At 47.6% G+C, this 15,517-nt stretch overlaps 1 protein-coding gene across 2 annotated transcripts in view; it reads right to left on the bottom strand.

The window, feature by feature from the left end:
- Positions 1-6,284: 6,284 nt before the first annotated feature.
- The window catches only part of KPNB1 (karyopherin subunit beta 1), a 37,072-nt gene continuing 27,839 nt past the window's right edge, over positions 6,285-15,517 (bottom strand). The window contains exons 16-22 of one of the 2 annotated variants that reach the window (XM_077312902.1): positions 14,973-15,055; positions 13,282-13,389; positions 12,105-12,248; positions 11,893-11,998; positions 10,924-11,068; positions 9,937-10,098; positions 6,285-8,594 (exon numbers count right to left, since the gene is read on the bottom strand). In XM_077312902.1, coding sequence (XP_077169017.1) covers position 8,594; positions 9,937-10,098; positions 10,924-11,068; positions 11,893-11,998; positions 12,105-12,248; positions 13,282-13,389; positions 14,973-15,055 — 749 coding nt within the window. In that variant the 3' untranslated portion in view covers positions 6,285-8,593. The remainder of the gene's footprint in view (positions 8,595-9,936; positions 10,099-10,923; positions 11,069-11,892; positions 11,999-12,104; positions 12,249-13,281; positions 13,390-14,972; positions 15,056-15,517) is intronic. The other variant, XM_077312903.1, reaches the window with a different exon arrangement.

Below are 15,517 nucleotides of genomic sequence, written 5' to 3' on the forward strand. Positions count from 1 at the left end.
TTTCTTGAACTAAGAGGCCTGGAGAGGAAGAGAGTCTTGGTAAGGAGGGTGCCCAAGGCCCACTCACCCAAAGAAAGTGAGAAGAGGCCGTCCTCATCACCCGAGACTGGTCAGGCTTAGTTATTATTATTAAATTTCTAGACCGCCTCTTCCCCATCGGGCTCAAGGTGGTTTATAATATGCAGCCAGCAAAATGACACTTTCCCACTAGGTATATTTCTGAGGCCAAAGCAAACAAAACAATGGGTTTGCCCCTCCTCTCAAAATATACCCCCCCAATTGGCTTATGACTTAGCCAATCATAGAATCAGAGTTGGAAGGGACCTCCTGGGTCATCTAGTCCAACCCCCTGCATTATGCAGGGGAATCGCAACCCCATCGCTCAGCCACTGTCACCTGCCACCCCCTTGAACCTTCATAGAATCAGCCTGTCAGATGGCTCTCCCGCCTCTGTTTAAAAATTTCCAAAGATGGAAAACTCACCACCTCCCGAGGAAGCCTGTTCTACTGAGAAAGCCAATGACCTTAGTCAGGGATAAGGTTAACCAAGAAAACTGCGGAGTAATAGAAGGGTGGTTTAAAATGTTTTACTGTGTACGATTTCATTGAATGGGTTTGTTAATTTTAATGTCTTGGGCGCTGCCTCCAGGGAAGGGCGGTATATAAATCCCATAATAATAATAATAATAATAATAATAATAATAATAATAATAATAATAATACACTGATAAATACTTTATTAAGTACATATTGAATTCTAAAAATTAAACACTAAGAATAACCAACAACTGATTTGGCTAATTAACTAACTATCCTCCCCATCTATTCTCTTTGTAGTTTGGCGAGGGAGGACATCAGCTCACCAGGAAAATTCGAGGTTATCCTAACTACCATTCCACTCTTGCCCCAGCATCACTCTCTGTGCAAACAGGAGTTTTCTCCGCACGTACTACTGTAGTGCAGCCCTCCCACACTCCAGCAAGGCACTCCTCACCCCTAGATCCCAGTTCAGTGGGTGCCTTGAATCCTACCAGGGTCACCCAGAACCTACAATTCATCCACTGAGAAAACAGAGCTGCACTTAGCTGTAACTATTGCTTGACATCTTCAGTGCAGACAAACATGAGGACTGCATATGTACAGGCCTGCCGCAGGCTCTTCCCACATCTGCGTCTCTTCTTGATTGTTGATGTCATGTACTGTCTTCTAAGGCAGTATGTGACATGTATCTTCTGAGGCCCATGTTGCTGCCTTGCAGATGTCCACCAGAGGAACATGTTGAAGGAAGGTGAAAAACCTACAAATCTAGCGAAGTGAGCTGTTACATACAGCTGACAGCTCCTGCCAGGACCTGCCAGTGGCCCCCAGTCTGAAAATTGACCCTTCTTTGGACCATAACACACAAATAAAAATTTTAGTCCAATGGCACCTTTAAGACCAACAAAGATTTATTCAAGGCATGAGCTTTCATCTGAGGAAGTCTGCATGCCCTCGAAAGCATCTTGTCAACAGCACCTTTGAGGAGAAGCTCCATTTACTGGGTAGCCAACAGTTGTTGTTGTTATGTGCGAAGTCGTGTCCGACCCATCGCGACCCCATGGACAATGATCCTCCAGGCCTTCCTGTCCTCTACCATTCCCCGGAGTCCAACAGTGCCAACTGGCAAAAAAAAAAAAATCCAAAAAATAACACTCATCAACTACAGAAAGTACCGAGGTGTCATCAGTAATGTCCACCCAATACTAACATTTCTTAGGTTGTTCCTGAATACACAGACTGCTATTCCAAACTGAGCAAACAGAATTTTCCAGGCATTTGCTGCGGGGTAGAATCTGAGCAGCAGATCTGGGCCATTGGTTTCCTTTTCTCCTGTGGAATGGAAGTGACTGAAAGGTTCGTGGAGGATATAATTGTTGCTGGAGAGGCCTCTGGCTCTGATGGAAAGTTGCCCCAAAGCCACGTTGATGTGGAGGACATCTCAGTCACTGAGACGGAACCAATGAAAATACATCCAGGAACTTTGCCATCTGGCGGTTACGTGTCATGGTAGTGAAAAACTCGTTTGTGGTTTCAGAGAATTAAGAAGAGTCTTCCAAGGGTGAGTTCTCCACCCTAGGGGAGGTATCTAGCAGTAAATCCGTATGTATTTTTCAGGAGTGGCACCTTCGAACAAGATGCCACGGATGTAGCGGCAACCTCTGTTCATTGCTTCCGAGCACAGATCTCCTGTTTAGAGACCTTTATAGTCTCACCCTGAACAAGCCTAACCACAACTGATCTTCCTCTGGGAACTTGTCTAAGTACTGTGATAAGTTCTCCCACAAAAAGACCTGGTAGCCAGCCCTGATAACGTCAACATTCAAAGCAGCAGAGGCTTCCAACCCAGTATATTAAGTCATTTGCCTTCTTTATCAGCTGGCAAGGAGTGCTGTCCTGGGCATTGATGAGCATGCATGTCTACGGCAATCCAAGATGATAGGGGTGGGTAAGAGAAACTGTCGGGAATCTGCCTTTATCCAATTGAGATTTTCAGTGTTTCTTGGGAGTGACCTTTGTAGAAATAGGTCTCTTCCAAATGGGAGCCATCCGACTGATAAGCCGCCTAGGATGAGGAATGCCACACAATGAGAAAAGTCAACGCAGTTCTTGGGTCTATTCTCCGTTGCAGACACAAAGGGCAGTGCCTGATAGGGCCAGCTGGAATGGAAGGGCGTAGGTCCATCTGGATCTCTAGGCTGAGGCTCCAGAACCAATGTGAAATATAGGGGAAAGAATGCAGCATGGGCAGGTGAGGGTTGGCTTTGCTACTTGACTCTGTCAATCCATGCTAATGCCACACGCACGTTTTGCCACCTGTTCTTGGAGTCCTCTGAGCACCTCTGGAATGCTTCCCTTTGCTGCTCCAAAGCTGGAGTCCTTCCTCCCACTGGAGGAGTCCCAAGTCCAAGAGGACACGCAATCCAGGCTGGCTCCAATCCGGATGCCTCTGAAAGCACACTGAGTAATGCTTCTCCACCCACATGCTGCGCATCCAGAGCACTGTTTAGAAAGCAGCCCAGGGCTGCCTCACCTCTTGCTGATTTCATGACTCAGCATACTAAAGCAGCCGACCTTCAGCCAAAAGTCTAAATGTTCTCCAGACCCCTATCTGACAGGCAAAGCGTCAAGAGACCAAAAGATGCCTCCCCCCCCCTTGACTATTCCCTGCTTGTCTATTCCAGAGTTGATGCAGCCTAGTGGTTAGTGTTAAAGAAGGATTGGGGAGACCCAAGCTCTGATGCCTTCATTGTCAATGAAAGCTTCCTACAAGAGAGGGGCCCCTGGGTCTTCCAGGAAGCTTTCATGACAATGAAGGCACTTGATGCCTGAACAGGGTTATAGACATGTTTTTGAAGCTTGCTTCTCTCCTCCTCCTGCTCAATACTAGCTGAAACTTGAGGTTTTGTGACGATTTCATTTGTGGCAAGAAATTAAAAACAATTAAGACAACATTTAGAAAACGTCTGTACAGCCATGCCAAAGAAACCAGCTTGAGACTCTAGCCCTGAACACGCCACACGGCACTTTGTGAAGAGCCATTGGCAAGAGTCAGTCTGAATTTGGACCTGGTGCAATCCAGGCTGAAGCCAAAGCACTCCAAGCTCCGGCTGGTTCTCTTTTGAGTTCTCCCGGGGCACCGAGCACGCTACCATAAGCAACCAAGAGCTCCTGAGAAGAGAAGCAGGATGCACATTTGAAACCCAGATGGAAAATTCAGATTTCTTCCATTTGATTTGAACGCTCCCGAGGAGTAAAAGGGGGGAGAATTAGCTCCTCAACTAAGTCAGCAGGAACACCGACTCCCTATAATGCAGACGCTCTGGAATCTGAGTCGGTTTTGGATAGCTCAAGGCTTGGTGTTTATAATGCGCCAAGACACTTCTAAGAAATGCTCAAGGCAGCAAAGGAACAATTAGCAGCATGCTCCTGAACGTCGGGTGCCCGGAAGAGCCACTGCCAATCCTTTTACTCTGAAGTAGGGTTGTGTGCTTCGGCTGCCGAAGCGCACAACCCTAAGCTTCCAATCTGCGGTTAAGGACGTGACCCGACGTATTAAATAAAACTATGCCTCTGGGCATGGACAGGCATTCCCTCTCCGCTGAAAAGTCACAACCCCAGGAAAGCATGAACCTCAGCATCATGTTCTAGTCCACAGTGGTGGAGCATTTTCCTTCAACTTTGTGCTCCAAACGTGCCACCATTTCCCACAGCACAACTTGCCAGTGGGACAAGTGGCACAACAGCCTGGTGCAGCTGGAGAAGGGGTGGGGACCAGAGGCAGAAGCTCACCAGGCAAATGCTAAGAGAGTAGCCCCATGTTGTTTCACTCAGTGAAATCAGTCATTTGTCACACTGGCAACATTTTGCCTCCATGGACTTAAAAAAACACACACCGAAAACCAGTCTGATGCAGGAAAGCAAGTGGCGAAGAGGCCTGCACATGGGCGGAGAAACACACTGGGGCGTTTTAAGCTAGGCTAGCTGTGCAAAACAGAGAGACCCTAATGTGCTGGAAAAAATGAACATGGCTGCTTTGCACAAGGAAGCATCCAGTTTAAGGGAGAGCCTACAGGCAGTCTAGGCCTTGCAAGCATCATCCTGCAGTCCCTCCTAAGAGCTCGCCTGGCGAGGAAGTCATCCGAGGCAAGCTGTACAAGGTACTGGAAGCCTCACTTTGCATACCGGCTAGGAAGGGAATATACAAACCTCGGCTTTAAACACAATATCGGCTCATGAACCAATACAAAGTCCTTTCCAAAATCCCTTGTACCGCGGAACACACCCACGCAGACGCCAAAGACCGATTCCTTTTGTCTTCAAATAGAAAAAATAACCAGGCTGGATTGTCACGGAATGCGGACTGCTTGCAAACCAGCTTATGCTCAACTTAGAGATTCCAAAGTCTTCCTCCCACCCATTAATTGGGAGGCTGGCTGTCTTCACTCCCAGTTCCGGCCCTAAGTGGAAATGTTCTGGGAGCGGAGGGTCATCAGATGACAGCTGACCTAGGACAACCCCGTAGGGTTATCAGAGCGAAGGACCTTCTCAGTTGGCCTGTTGAGACCCTGGATGTCCTCGACTTCTCCCACCCAAATATCAACCAAGCCATCTTAGCTTCCAAAGTATGAGGTTGGGCTACTGTAGGCCATCCAGATTAAGGCAAATGGGAATATAGCACAGATCAAGTTTGGGAGAATATTAAAGATCCACCTCATCAGGGATTAATATTCCTTTAAGATTTTTTTTTTGAGGTGATGGTGGTGGATTGTTTCCAAAGCACGTTCCACAATAGGTTTTCCATGTTCATCTGAATCAGCAAAGTTGGGAGTCCAGTATCACCTTTAAGAACAAAGCAGCTTTATTCTGGGTATCAGCTGCCGTGTATATGCACACTTCTTTAGGTGTCTGAAGTAGTGTGCATGCATAAAAAAGCTTATGAAAACTATTTTGACCCACCCAAGAGGGTACCAGGAAGGCCCTAATTGTCCTGTTTTTGATCCCTGCTTCGTTTCCTGCCTTGGACCGTGAGGGACTAGGAAGCACTTGACAGGCGGTCCCCTCAGCCTTAAAGAGGGCTGCAGGTTGTGCATACCGGCTTGCTCCAAGACAGCCTATTTATTAGAGCTGTAAAGAAAACAGACAGCAGCAGCTCCTGGTGCGTCGCCTCATCAGAGAAAACGAAGCGCTTTGAAGCCCGAGCATCAATCTGGACCACAAACGGCACCCAGCGCCTTCAAACCATTTCCCCCACCTGCCTAGAACTGTTCCATCCACTCCCAGAGAGACGGAGCTGCCTTGACCTCCACATAGCAAAGCTGGTGAAAAGCTCCACGCTTACGGAAAGCTGTGCTGAAGCAAGCACATTTGGGGCAAGGCAACCCAATGCATGCACGGCGACAGAAAAGGACGACGGATGCATTCCATTAAGAGGCCAGCCACGGGGAAGTCACTTAATATTTTATTGCCTCTCTCCAGAAACAGATCAAGTATTTGGGGTCGGCAGCGGCCATGCCTTCACAGCCGCCGCATGTAGTTGCCTACAGGCGTACTTCATAGATGGGGAGCTGTTTCTGGAGCCTCTTTGAACGGCGGGGCTCAAAAGACAACAAGCTGCCCTTTGAGCATGTGCAGAGGGCTTCCACCACCGACTGGGAGGCTGAGATCGGGGCAAAAGGCAGCGCCGTGCTATTGCTGTGTCAGAACTTTAGCGACGAGGGGCAAGAGGACAAAAAAATACACACAGATTTTGGTTTCCACTACTAACTCAGTGTACTTTTATTTGCCTGCAGCCTACAGCTGAACAGCGGACAGAATTCAGTAGCACTGAGGAATGATCAGATATCTCCCCCTTCACACACCCCTCTTCCCCCAAATTCAGGAATGGCTTTCGTTTTGCGGGTGTCTCTCTCCAAGAACCCCCCCCCCCAAAAAAAAACACCAATAGGGAAAAAAGGCATTTTAAGAAAAGGTGGACCCAGGTTTGTGAAAAGCCAATCTTTCAGCCTCAATGCTGGAGCTTCCCGTTTTAGCCCACCTGGTTCTTTTCTGGTTCAAGAAGTCGGCACTTTGAGGCTGCAGTCCTGAATCTGACACTGAAAGGCACGCACCAGATACCCTGTACAAGAAATCTAGCCTGCTTGCTCTCCAACGAGGACGGGCAACTCGAAAGCAGCCCAGGATCAGCCTGGGGAAGGGAAGAGGGCACAGAGGAGGAAGGAGATGAGAATTAAGGAAAGGCTATCTGTAAGTTTATTAGGATCCCTACCAGAACAAGGCAAGCTCGGAAAGCATCTTTTTTTTTTTTTGTTAAGCCCCTAAAACATCGATAGCTGCATAGTTGGAAGCAAATGCATCTCACACCCCTTCATCCCTCTTGGGAATCCTGACTTCCTGCCTTCTCCCCAGAAACTGGTAGAAATTTGGGGGGACTCTGCAGCTAGATGGGGTACAACAGGCACACTATAGACTTTAGCAGACAGCTGCCCATCCAACTGGTTTTATTTTTATTTTGTTAAAAATAAAAAGAAAAAAATGGAAAAAAAATAGTACTGGGGGAATGTTTGACACCATTTTATTAATCTTCAACTGCAGTGGAAAAATATAACCTTTACAAGTGCCGTCCTGTGTAAGCTAAAGTCAGTATATATATATCTATATAATTTTTTTTTCCTTTTTGAAGTGCAGCAAGAATAATACCGTATCAGAATCAAATAAAGAGCACAAATAGGCCAAGCGGTTTCCAAATTGTATTTATCTTTTTTTTCTTTTTTTTGCTTTGTTTGAACATTTGAATTTCAACCTTATTTTTGCAATCCAAAATATTTCCTGAAGTGTTTTGTTTTGTATTTTTTTAAATTCCTTTTTAACTCTTTGGCACAGTTGTGTATGTATCTGCGTGTGTGTGTGTGGTTTGGGTCATTTTGTTCACCCCAAGAGACAAGCTTTTTCCCCTTTGGGTTTTTCTTTACTCCCCCCCACCTCCCACCCCCTTGCCAATTTAGAGAATCATTGCGTTTTGTTTTTTTAAAGCCTCCCACATCCCATTTGGAGAAAAGGGATCCTAATCTCTCTACTAACGCGTGAGAGTTTCTTGACACCCTCCTCCTTCCCTCCCCCAGACCCCTCCCCAGGTTTCTACATTCACAGTTGAACAAAATTAAGGAAGGAAAGGCGCTTTTTAATGAAACAAGATCGTGAATAAAGTATCACGACGGGAGCTCTGAACATCCCACCAGCGATTCCCTGAAGAAGCCCTAGAGAGAGCCTCTTCTGTCCCACCCACCCCTAAACTCTTTTTCATTTTTCTGCTGCTTCAAGTAGACTGAACTTGTTAGTTTATGAAATGCAACCGCTAACCTCTTTTCTTTTTTTCTTTTTTTTTCCTCAGTATTTCTCTCTCTCTTTTTGGGAAAGATTTAACTGCAATGACTTAAAGTTGAGAATGTAGATACCGCCTCATTCACACACACTCACTCCTGAAAGAAAATCCTTCACCCTTCCCCGCTCCTCTCGTGCACTGACCGCGTTGTGTGGCCAAAAAGCCCCCTTTCCCCACCCCACAGGTTGACATGAGGCGGGCTGGGGGGGAATACCCCACCTCCTTTCCTTTCTCTCCAGCAACGAAAGCCAGACCTTACAAAGAGATCAGCACTCAAACTGAACCTGATGCTAGCTTCCCTCTCTCCAAGGCTAATTTCATCTCCTCCTTCACTGGTCAAAAAAGACACAGAAGGTAGTCTTTGTCTCTGTCGGAAGAGACTGCGTTGAAGTATGGAAAAGCAATCATTTCCCACTTCCTAGAGGCAAGCGATGACAAGGTTTTGCTGCTACGCAAGTCAGTGATTAGCTCCATTGACAGCGCCGCCGCCGTCGCCGCTGTTTGCCGTGGCTGGATTCTCACCGTGGTGTGTTTTTAAGCCTCTCACTCACTCATCCTCTCATTCCCAAACACTCAGCATCCGTGCACATTCCTCACTTCCGGGTTGGGTTTTTTTTTCTCAATAGATTGGAGATTTCCAGTGGGGGTCTCAGGTGTCATCCCAATGGTAACAGATCTAGAAGGGAGGAGGAGATGAGGTGAGAAGGAGCAGGGGGCAAGCAAAGGACAAAACACGAAACAGGCAAGGTCACTTGCAAGGTCAGTGGATGAGAACTGTGTTAAGTAGGTCACACTAGAAGAAGAAGAGTTGGTTCTTAGATGCTGCTTTTCTCTCCCTGAAGGAGGCTTACAATCGCCTTCCCTTTCCTCTCCCCACAACCGACACCCTGTGAGGTGGGCGAGGCTGAGTGAGCCCTGATATCACTGCTCTGCCAGAACAGCTTTCTCAGTGTTATGGCGGGACCAAGGTCAGTGTTATGGCGGGACCAAGGTCACCCAGCTGGCTGCATGTTAGGGAATGCAGAACCAAACCCGGCTCGCCGGATTAGAAGTCCGCGCTCCTAACCACTACACCAAACTGAGAAGTCTTCCGGTATCAACAGGGGTTTAACTTAACAGTAGAACGCTCCCAGTAGGCCACTGTCACCACAGAGGGCCTGCAGGCGCCATCAACCCTGAAAGAGCCATTTGGGCCCAGCTGCTGCAGGCCTGTCTAATGTCACAATCTGCCCCCAGATGGTAATAGCATGTTGCAGAGGATTCTGAAGGGTCTTCTGGGGCGCACACAGTTTGTTCAAGGCATGGTGGGATCTGTCTCACCTCCCTGAAATACCCCTGGCCATACCTAATACGAGGGGTAGTCAAACTGCGGCCCTCCAGGTGTCCATGGACTACAACTCCCATGAGCCCCTGCCAGCATTTGCTGGCAGGGGCTCCTGGGAATTGTAGTCCATGGACACCTGGAGGGCCGCAGTTTGACTGCCCCTGCCTAATACTCCCTGCACTGCAACAGGCAAATGAGTTGTTAGATAAGCTTCTCAGGAAAGCTAGGTTGATGGCTTCCCCAGAACACACGTTTTGAGGGATGCCCAGTTCAGAAAACACAAAGGTTTGAACTAGCATGCTGTGCCACACTGCATTATGCTACCTCCCACAGAACTACAACAATCCCCTTAGGGGGCTAGGCTGCAGGCCCCCAGGAGGGCTAAATCCAAGCAAGTCTTTTCAAATTAGCATGCCTGCTTTGTTTACAGCACTCCGTCAGATCTTTATTCCCACCATGGACCAGCATAAGGAACAGTTCACAGCACTTATTCCTCAGGATGCTGGAATGTTGCCATTCTCCAATTTGATCTTACTGGGAGCGTGTAAACAGGAGTGGAAAAGAGAAAGCTCATTCTGGATTTGGGATAGGTAGACCACAGGGAAGCTCAAAGCCTGCCACGGTGTTCTGATTGGTTTCAGCACAAGTTCCTTAGAAGGAACATCTGGAGAAAAGGAAACGGCCATATCCTCACCAAGCTTGATTCTTCAGTTTTCTCAGCTCTTTAGTGGCCCAGGTTGCAAGGGTTTTGGTTTTGTTCGTCTTTGACCTCCTCCCTTCAGTGAGCAGTTCGTGTATCATGGGTTTAGTTTCTACCAACTTGAGGACATCTTTCCCAAATGCTGTGCACAAATCCCTGTGGAGAATAAAAAGGTAAGAGGAAAACCTCACTAACAATGGGACTTTTAATTAATGTTCCGGGGTCCTTCTAACCCACAGATCCAAGGACTGGCCAGGGCAGTACACTTCACAGGGACCTGCAGATGCGTCACAATACAGAGTTGCACCCTGAATAGGCCTTCTGTCCCTCCCCATGGAGGCGAGTCACCCTGTTGCAGTTTCACTGTGATCCTGCCACCATTCAAGGGGTTGGCTTTGAACCTCTATGCGTGTGAAGTACTCCATTTCTGCAAAGGTGGCTTGGCACAGAGTCAGCCAGAAAGAACTCCCAGGGGAAGCACCCCTGTGGACATCAATGAGCAGCCTTTAAAAAGGACATGGACAAGGCTTATCCTGGCAAGCATCTGAGAGTCTATAGGGGGATGCTGCCAGTTTCATAGGGACCTTGATGCTGGTGCTTGAGAGCTGGTTGGCTGCTGCCGTTTCTGACAATCCCTTGGTTTTTTGATCTGTGCAGGATATTAGGGAGACAATATATCACCACCCCACCCCACAAAAACAGGACCTGTGGGGCAAACGGCGGCTTGCTGGACAGAGTGTTCTTAACACTCTTCGTGGAGACCCAACACTTGACAGGGAGGAGTTTGCAAAGTGCCAATTCTAAATTTAAAATAAAACTACACAAACCAAGTCTCTATGGGATGGGAAAAGTGAAAGTATCTGTAAGAATCCGAAGTGTGCCTGTACTCGAAAGCTTATACCTTGAATAAAACTTGGCCTTAAAAGCACCCCTGGACTCAAACTTCGTTCTTATGCTTCTGTCAGTTAACTAGGCACTTACCCAATCAGCCCGGCCGCGCAGGCTACGACTCCATCAGTATGATCCTCATCTCCAGCAATATGGTCAATGAAAGATAAGATGAATTCTACTCTGGGCTGCACCAACATCACGTCCGCTGAAAAGAAAGCACCATCCGTTTGATCGGCTGGTGGGGCAAAGCTTTTTTTCTAGATGCCAATATTAAAGGAAAAGGACTAGATATTGCTATTTATCCCCTTTTCTGCATAGCTAACTTCCCCAAGGGGTAAAATAAGCATGTTGCTTAACAATGGTGTCATAGTCTGCCTGACATCACCTTCACTCCTCTGCTTTCCTTATGACTTTCTTGGGTCTCCCAAGCCCACCCAGCTGCACAAGCCTGTGCAAGGGTCATGTCCTGCATCACCAACACACAACACCACACAAGGGGAGCCATGGCAATGATCACATTGGCTCAACACACTGGAACAGGGCCTGAAGTTGGACACACTGCAACCATGGACAAAGACTGACAAGAGGGGCACTGGTGCCTTTCCCCCTCTCCCATCTCCACTCCCCCAACCCAATCGACCGCCTTGACTAGTTTCCAAGAAAGGCAAAGGCTTTCACTGTCAACTGCCTCACAGAGCATGGGAGGGAGCCCCTTTAACATGCAGGTGGAGATCACCTAGCCACAATGGCCCCAGGATGATTCTGGGGTATGGACTTAAATGTAGGACAAGCACTGTGGTTCCTCCTCTCACCAAAGATTCCCAACATAATGTTCAATAGAAGCATTATGGTTGCTTATATTTGTGAGCCCCGGAAATTGCTGAGGCAAAACAGAAGCATGCACGGAGGCCAAAGGGATTTCCTCTCACGTATTCTCTGGGACTAACTGAGCCGGCTGGCAGCCTAGAACAAGGCGGGGGGGGGGGAATTAACCCCTATGTTACTCATCGAATTCCTGGACTGCTTAAAGGTCCTGCTTCAAAGCCCTCATCTACTTACGATGCACATTCTCTTGATCCCCTTTCAGTCCCTGGATGATGCCAGTGTATGCTTCCAAACAGCCCTCTCGCAATTCATTCAGGTAGTCCACCATGTCGTAGTCAGACTAAGGGCAAAAAGAAATGGTTCGACCGGGGCCGGTTCACAAGTGCTACTTCAGTGGGAAGGGGGAGGAGGGATTCCATGCAGCGGCAGTAGCCTCCTGGCCTTACCTTGTCCACCTGGGCTTGAGAAGCTTGCTGTAGAGTATTCAACACGACTTCTAAGTATTTCTTGAACTCTCCTCCGATCGCAAGAGCAATGTCACCAAACACGGAGAGAATCTGGGGCTTCACAGATCGGTGCACGTTTTCATTCTGCAAAAGACCAACCACTGTTTTATCCACATTCTCAAGCCTGACATAGGAAACTTAATTGAGAGATCTGGATCTTAATGTCCCAACCCCCTGAGCTGCTCAGAAGTAATCACATTTTATTCTTATCCCCCCCTCCCCATTTAACAAGTTTTATTACCAAAGATGAGAAAGTAGGAAGTGTTAGACAATAACATCAAACCAAGCATTAAAAATATATATACACAGCTGGCTTTTTCATTTCAGACTGTTATGAATGGTAGACAAAGAGTCCAGTAGCAGCTTTTGAGAGTCACTGCCCACTTCTTCAGAAACCTGGGGAAATGATGACTCATGAAAGCCCACCACAAATCTCATTTGTCTTTAAAGTGCTACAGGACTCTTGCACTTTTCTACTGCTACAGACAGTCCACTATGGCTGCCCAGCTGGAACGATGTTGAATGGTGACCATGTCTGAAGAAAAGAATCCTTATCTGAAAGGCTCTTTGAAGTTCCACACCAGTCTGGTTTTCTACACCAGCACTGTAGTTAAGATACATTAGTCAATTTCTAGATCCAAATTCAAAGAGTGGATTGTGTGTGCATGTGTGTACTGTATGTGTATGTAATATGTAAAGGTATCCCCTGTGCAAGCACTGGGTCATGTCTGACCCTTGGGGTGACGCCCTCCAGCGTTTTCATGGCAGACTCAATACGGGGTGGTTTGCCAGTGCCTTCCCCAGTCATTACCGTTTACCCCCCAGCAGAAAGCTGGGTACTCATTTTACCGACCTCGGAAGGATGGAAGGCTGAGTCAACCTCGAGCCGGCTGCTGGGATTGAACTCCTAGCCTCATGGGCAGAGCTTTCAGACTGCATGTCTGCTGCCTTACCACTCTGCGCCACAGAGGCTCTATGTAATATGTATGTTTAAGTAAAACCACAATCAAATGGAACCAGAGGAACATACAACCAGTTTACCAATGCGGTGTTCTTTTTTTCTAGGCTCCCTTCCCCACACTGTCGCTCTCAGATTCTTCAACTAAGGTTCACTCACCCCCAAATTTTCTAAGAGCAGCTGCATAGCTTCATCACAGAAAGGCAGAATGTTGGACTGCAGGGCTCGGCATAAGTCACCAACTAGGCCCACAGCGGACAGACAGACCTAAGAGGAGAAATGCAGTAGCTGATCACACCCACCTGAACCATGAGTCACTTTTCATTCCCCCCCCCACGCTTCCCCAGCACCGATCACCACATCTGTGCCCCTATTAGAACACTAAATTAAGCCAGTGAGACAAGCAGTGCTCCATTGTGACGTCCTTGGAAAAACTCACAGGCTTTTTTTAAACGGTTTGATGGAGCGTTACAGGCAATGGGGGAAGAGACACAAAGTGATTTTGCCAGCTGGGAAGCAGCCTTTCAGAATTGATACCCCATTCATCTAAGGGGAATTTATTCCATAGGGGCAATGCCCATTTGTGCAACTGTCACACCATGCATCTGAAAACCGCTTAAGTGGGAAGGAGCATCTCAGCAAGAACGCTTTTATACTGAAGAACGCTCTACAGCAGGGGGCTACTAAATTGCTCCGCTCCCCCACCCCTTTCAGAAACTCAAAAGCCTGCCCACCTCCACATTCCCAAGACAGAGATGTCCAATCCAATTCTGGTTAAGTAAGAGTGCACAGTGGCACGAGGTCCCTCTCTTTCCCTGTCCCTTCTGGAGCATAATGTGACAAGCAGTAGGTTAAGTGCTGGTTACTTGTGACGAACCAACGGGGATAAAATGGGATTTTATTTTCATTAATGAAAATCCTAAACTGGGATGAAAACCATTTTAAGAATCCTGAGTTCTGGAGTGAAAATAAACTCCAGCCATGCAGAGAAAGGGAGAGGTGCCAGGTCCAAGGAAGGCTTTCATGCATTCTTATTGGCTGAAATGGGCCTCTGGATAAAGCCTTAACTGAAGAAATGTCTCTACACTCTGTGTTGTACTCTGCTTAGCCTGTCCTATCAGCTTAGGCCACTTGTGTGCTTGTGATAGGTGGACAGCTCAGCATTTGTTTCTGATCAAGCAAAAACAGAGGGATCTTTCCAGACACGTATCTGAGCCAGATGCCCGCAGCCTACAGAGAGTGAATCTGCAATATCAGGTTTATGGTTTCCTTGCAGAAGTCAAGATAGAGCAGGTCATTGCCTTACCCAGCACAGCCATCAAGACTGGAGGATTTTGGGTTTTGCTGGTGGTAGAGCCAAGAATAAAGCCCTGTCCTATATCCTAAGAATTCTGCACCTTTATCAGTCCAGGAATTCTGCACACACAGCACAGAAGACTTTTCCAGCCGTTGCCTGATCCACCCACTGCCTCCCAAAGCCCACCCTAAAGGTAAAGGTATCCCCTGTGCAAGCACCAGGTCATGTCTGACCCTTGGGGTGACACCCTCTAGCGTTTTCATGGCAGACTCAATCCGGGGTGGTTTGCCAGTGCCTTCCCCAGTCATTACCATTTACCCCCCCAGCAGCAAGCTGGGGACTCATTTTACCGACCTCGGAAGGATGGAAGGCTGAGTCAACCTTGAGCCGGCTGCTGGGATTGAACTCCCAGCCTCATGGGCAGAGCTTTCAGACTGCATGTCTGCTGCCTTACCACTCTGCGCCACAAGAGGCTCTAGGCCACCTGAATAACACAGTGGAAACAGGAAGAGGAGATCAATCTAAGGGCTTGAGCACACAAGGAAGGACATACCTGGTATTCGGCATAGTTCTTCAACCCAATGCTTAGGAAAGGTTTGAAGGCATCCATATACTTGAGAAACTCTCCGCCCAGCACTATCCGGAATAAAGGGGGACACACAAATAGGGATCAGACATCCAAAATTGCACTGCGGCTGTGTCAACAGTCTAGAGGTTTGTTGGCTCTAAAGCTGGGGGACCCAGCCTACACGTTACTACAAGCACCCATTGGGTGTTCACCCATTGATGTTGCCAGACTCTTCGAGAGAAATGAGAAAAAGCACAAGAACACTATTCAACCAGCTACTTAAGGGCAACCAGGCCTCCATCTATACAGAAGTGGAACTACTGCAGTGCTCTGGCCAATTAAATCATGCGACTTGCTATTTTCCCCCCGCCAAGTTATTAAAACATGACAAAGAACTAATTTAAAGCAGCTGGTCCCCCACAGGTAGGATGAGAATTAGAGCCAGTTACTTATTTTGCAGAGCTGGTTACAGTCTGATGTTCTAAGATGATGATCCTACATTGTCACTCCAGCTTTACAAGCCAGGAATT

This window comes from Paroedura picta, chromosome 16 (genome assembly GCF_049243985.1).
Source record: "Paroedura picta isolate Pp20150507F chromosome 16, Ppicta_v3.0, whole genome shotgun sequence".
In the NCBI taxonomy this organism is placed as follows: Eukaryota; Metazoa; Chordata; class Lepidosauria; order Squamata; family Gekkonidae; genus Paroedura; species Paroedura picta.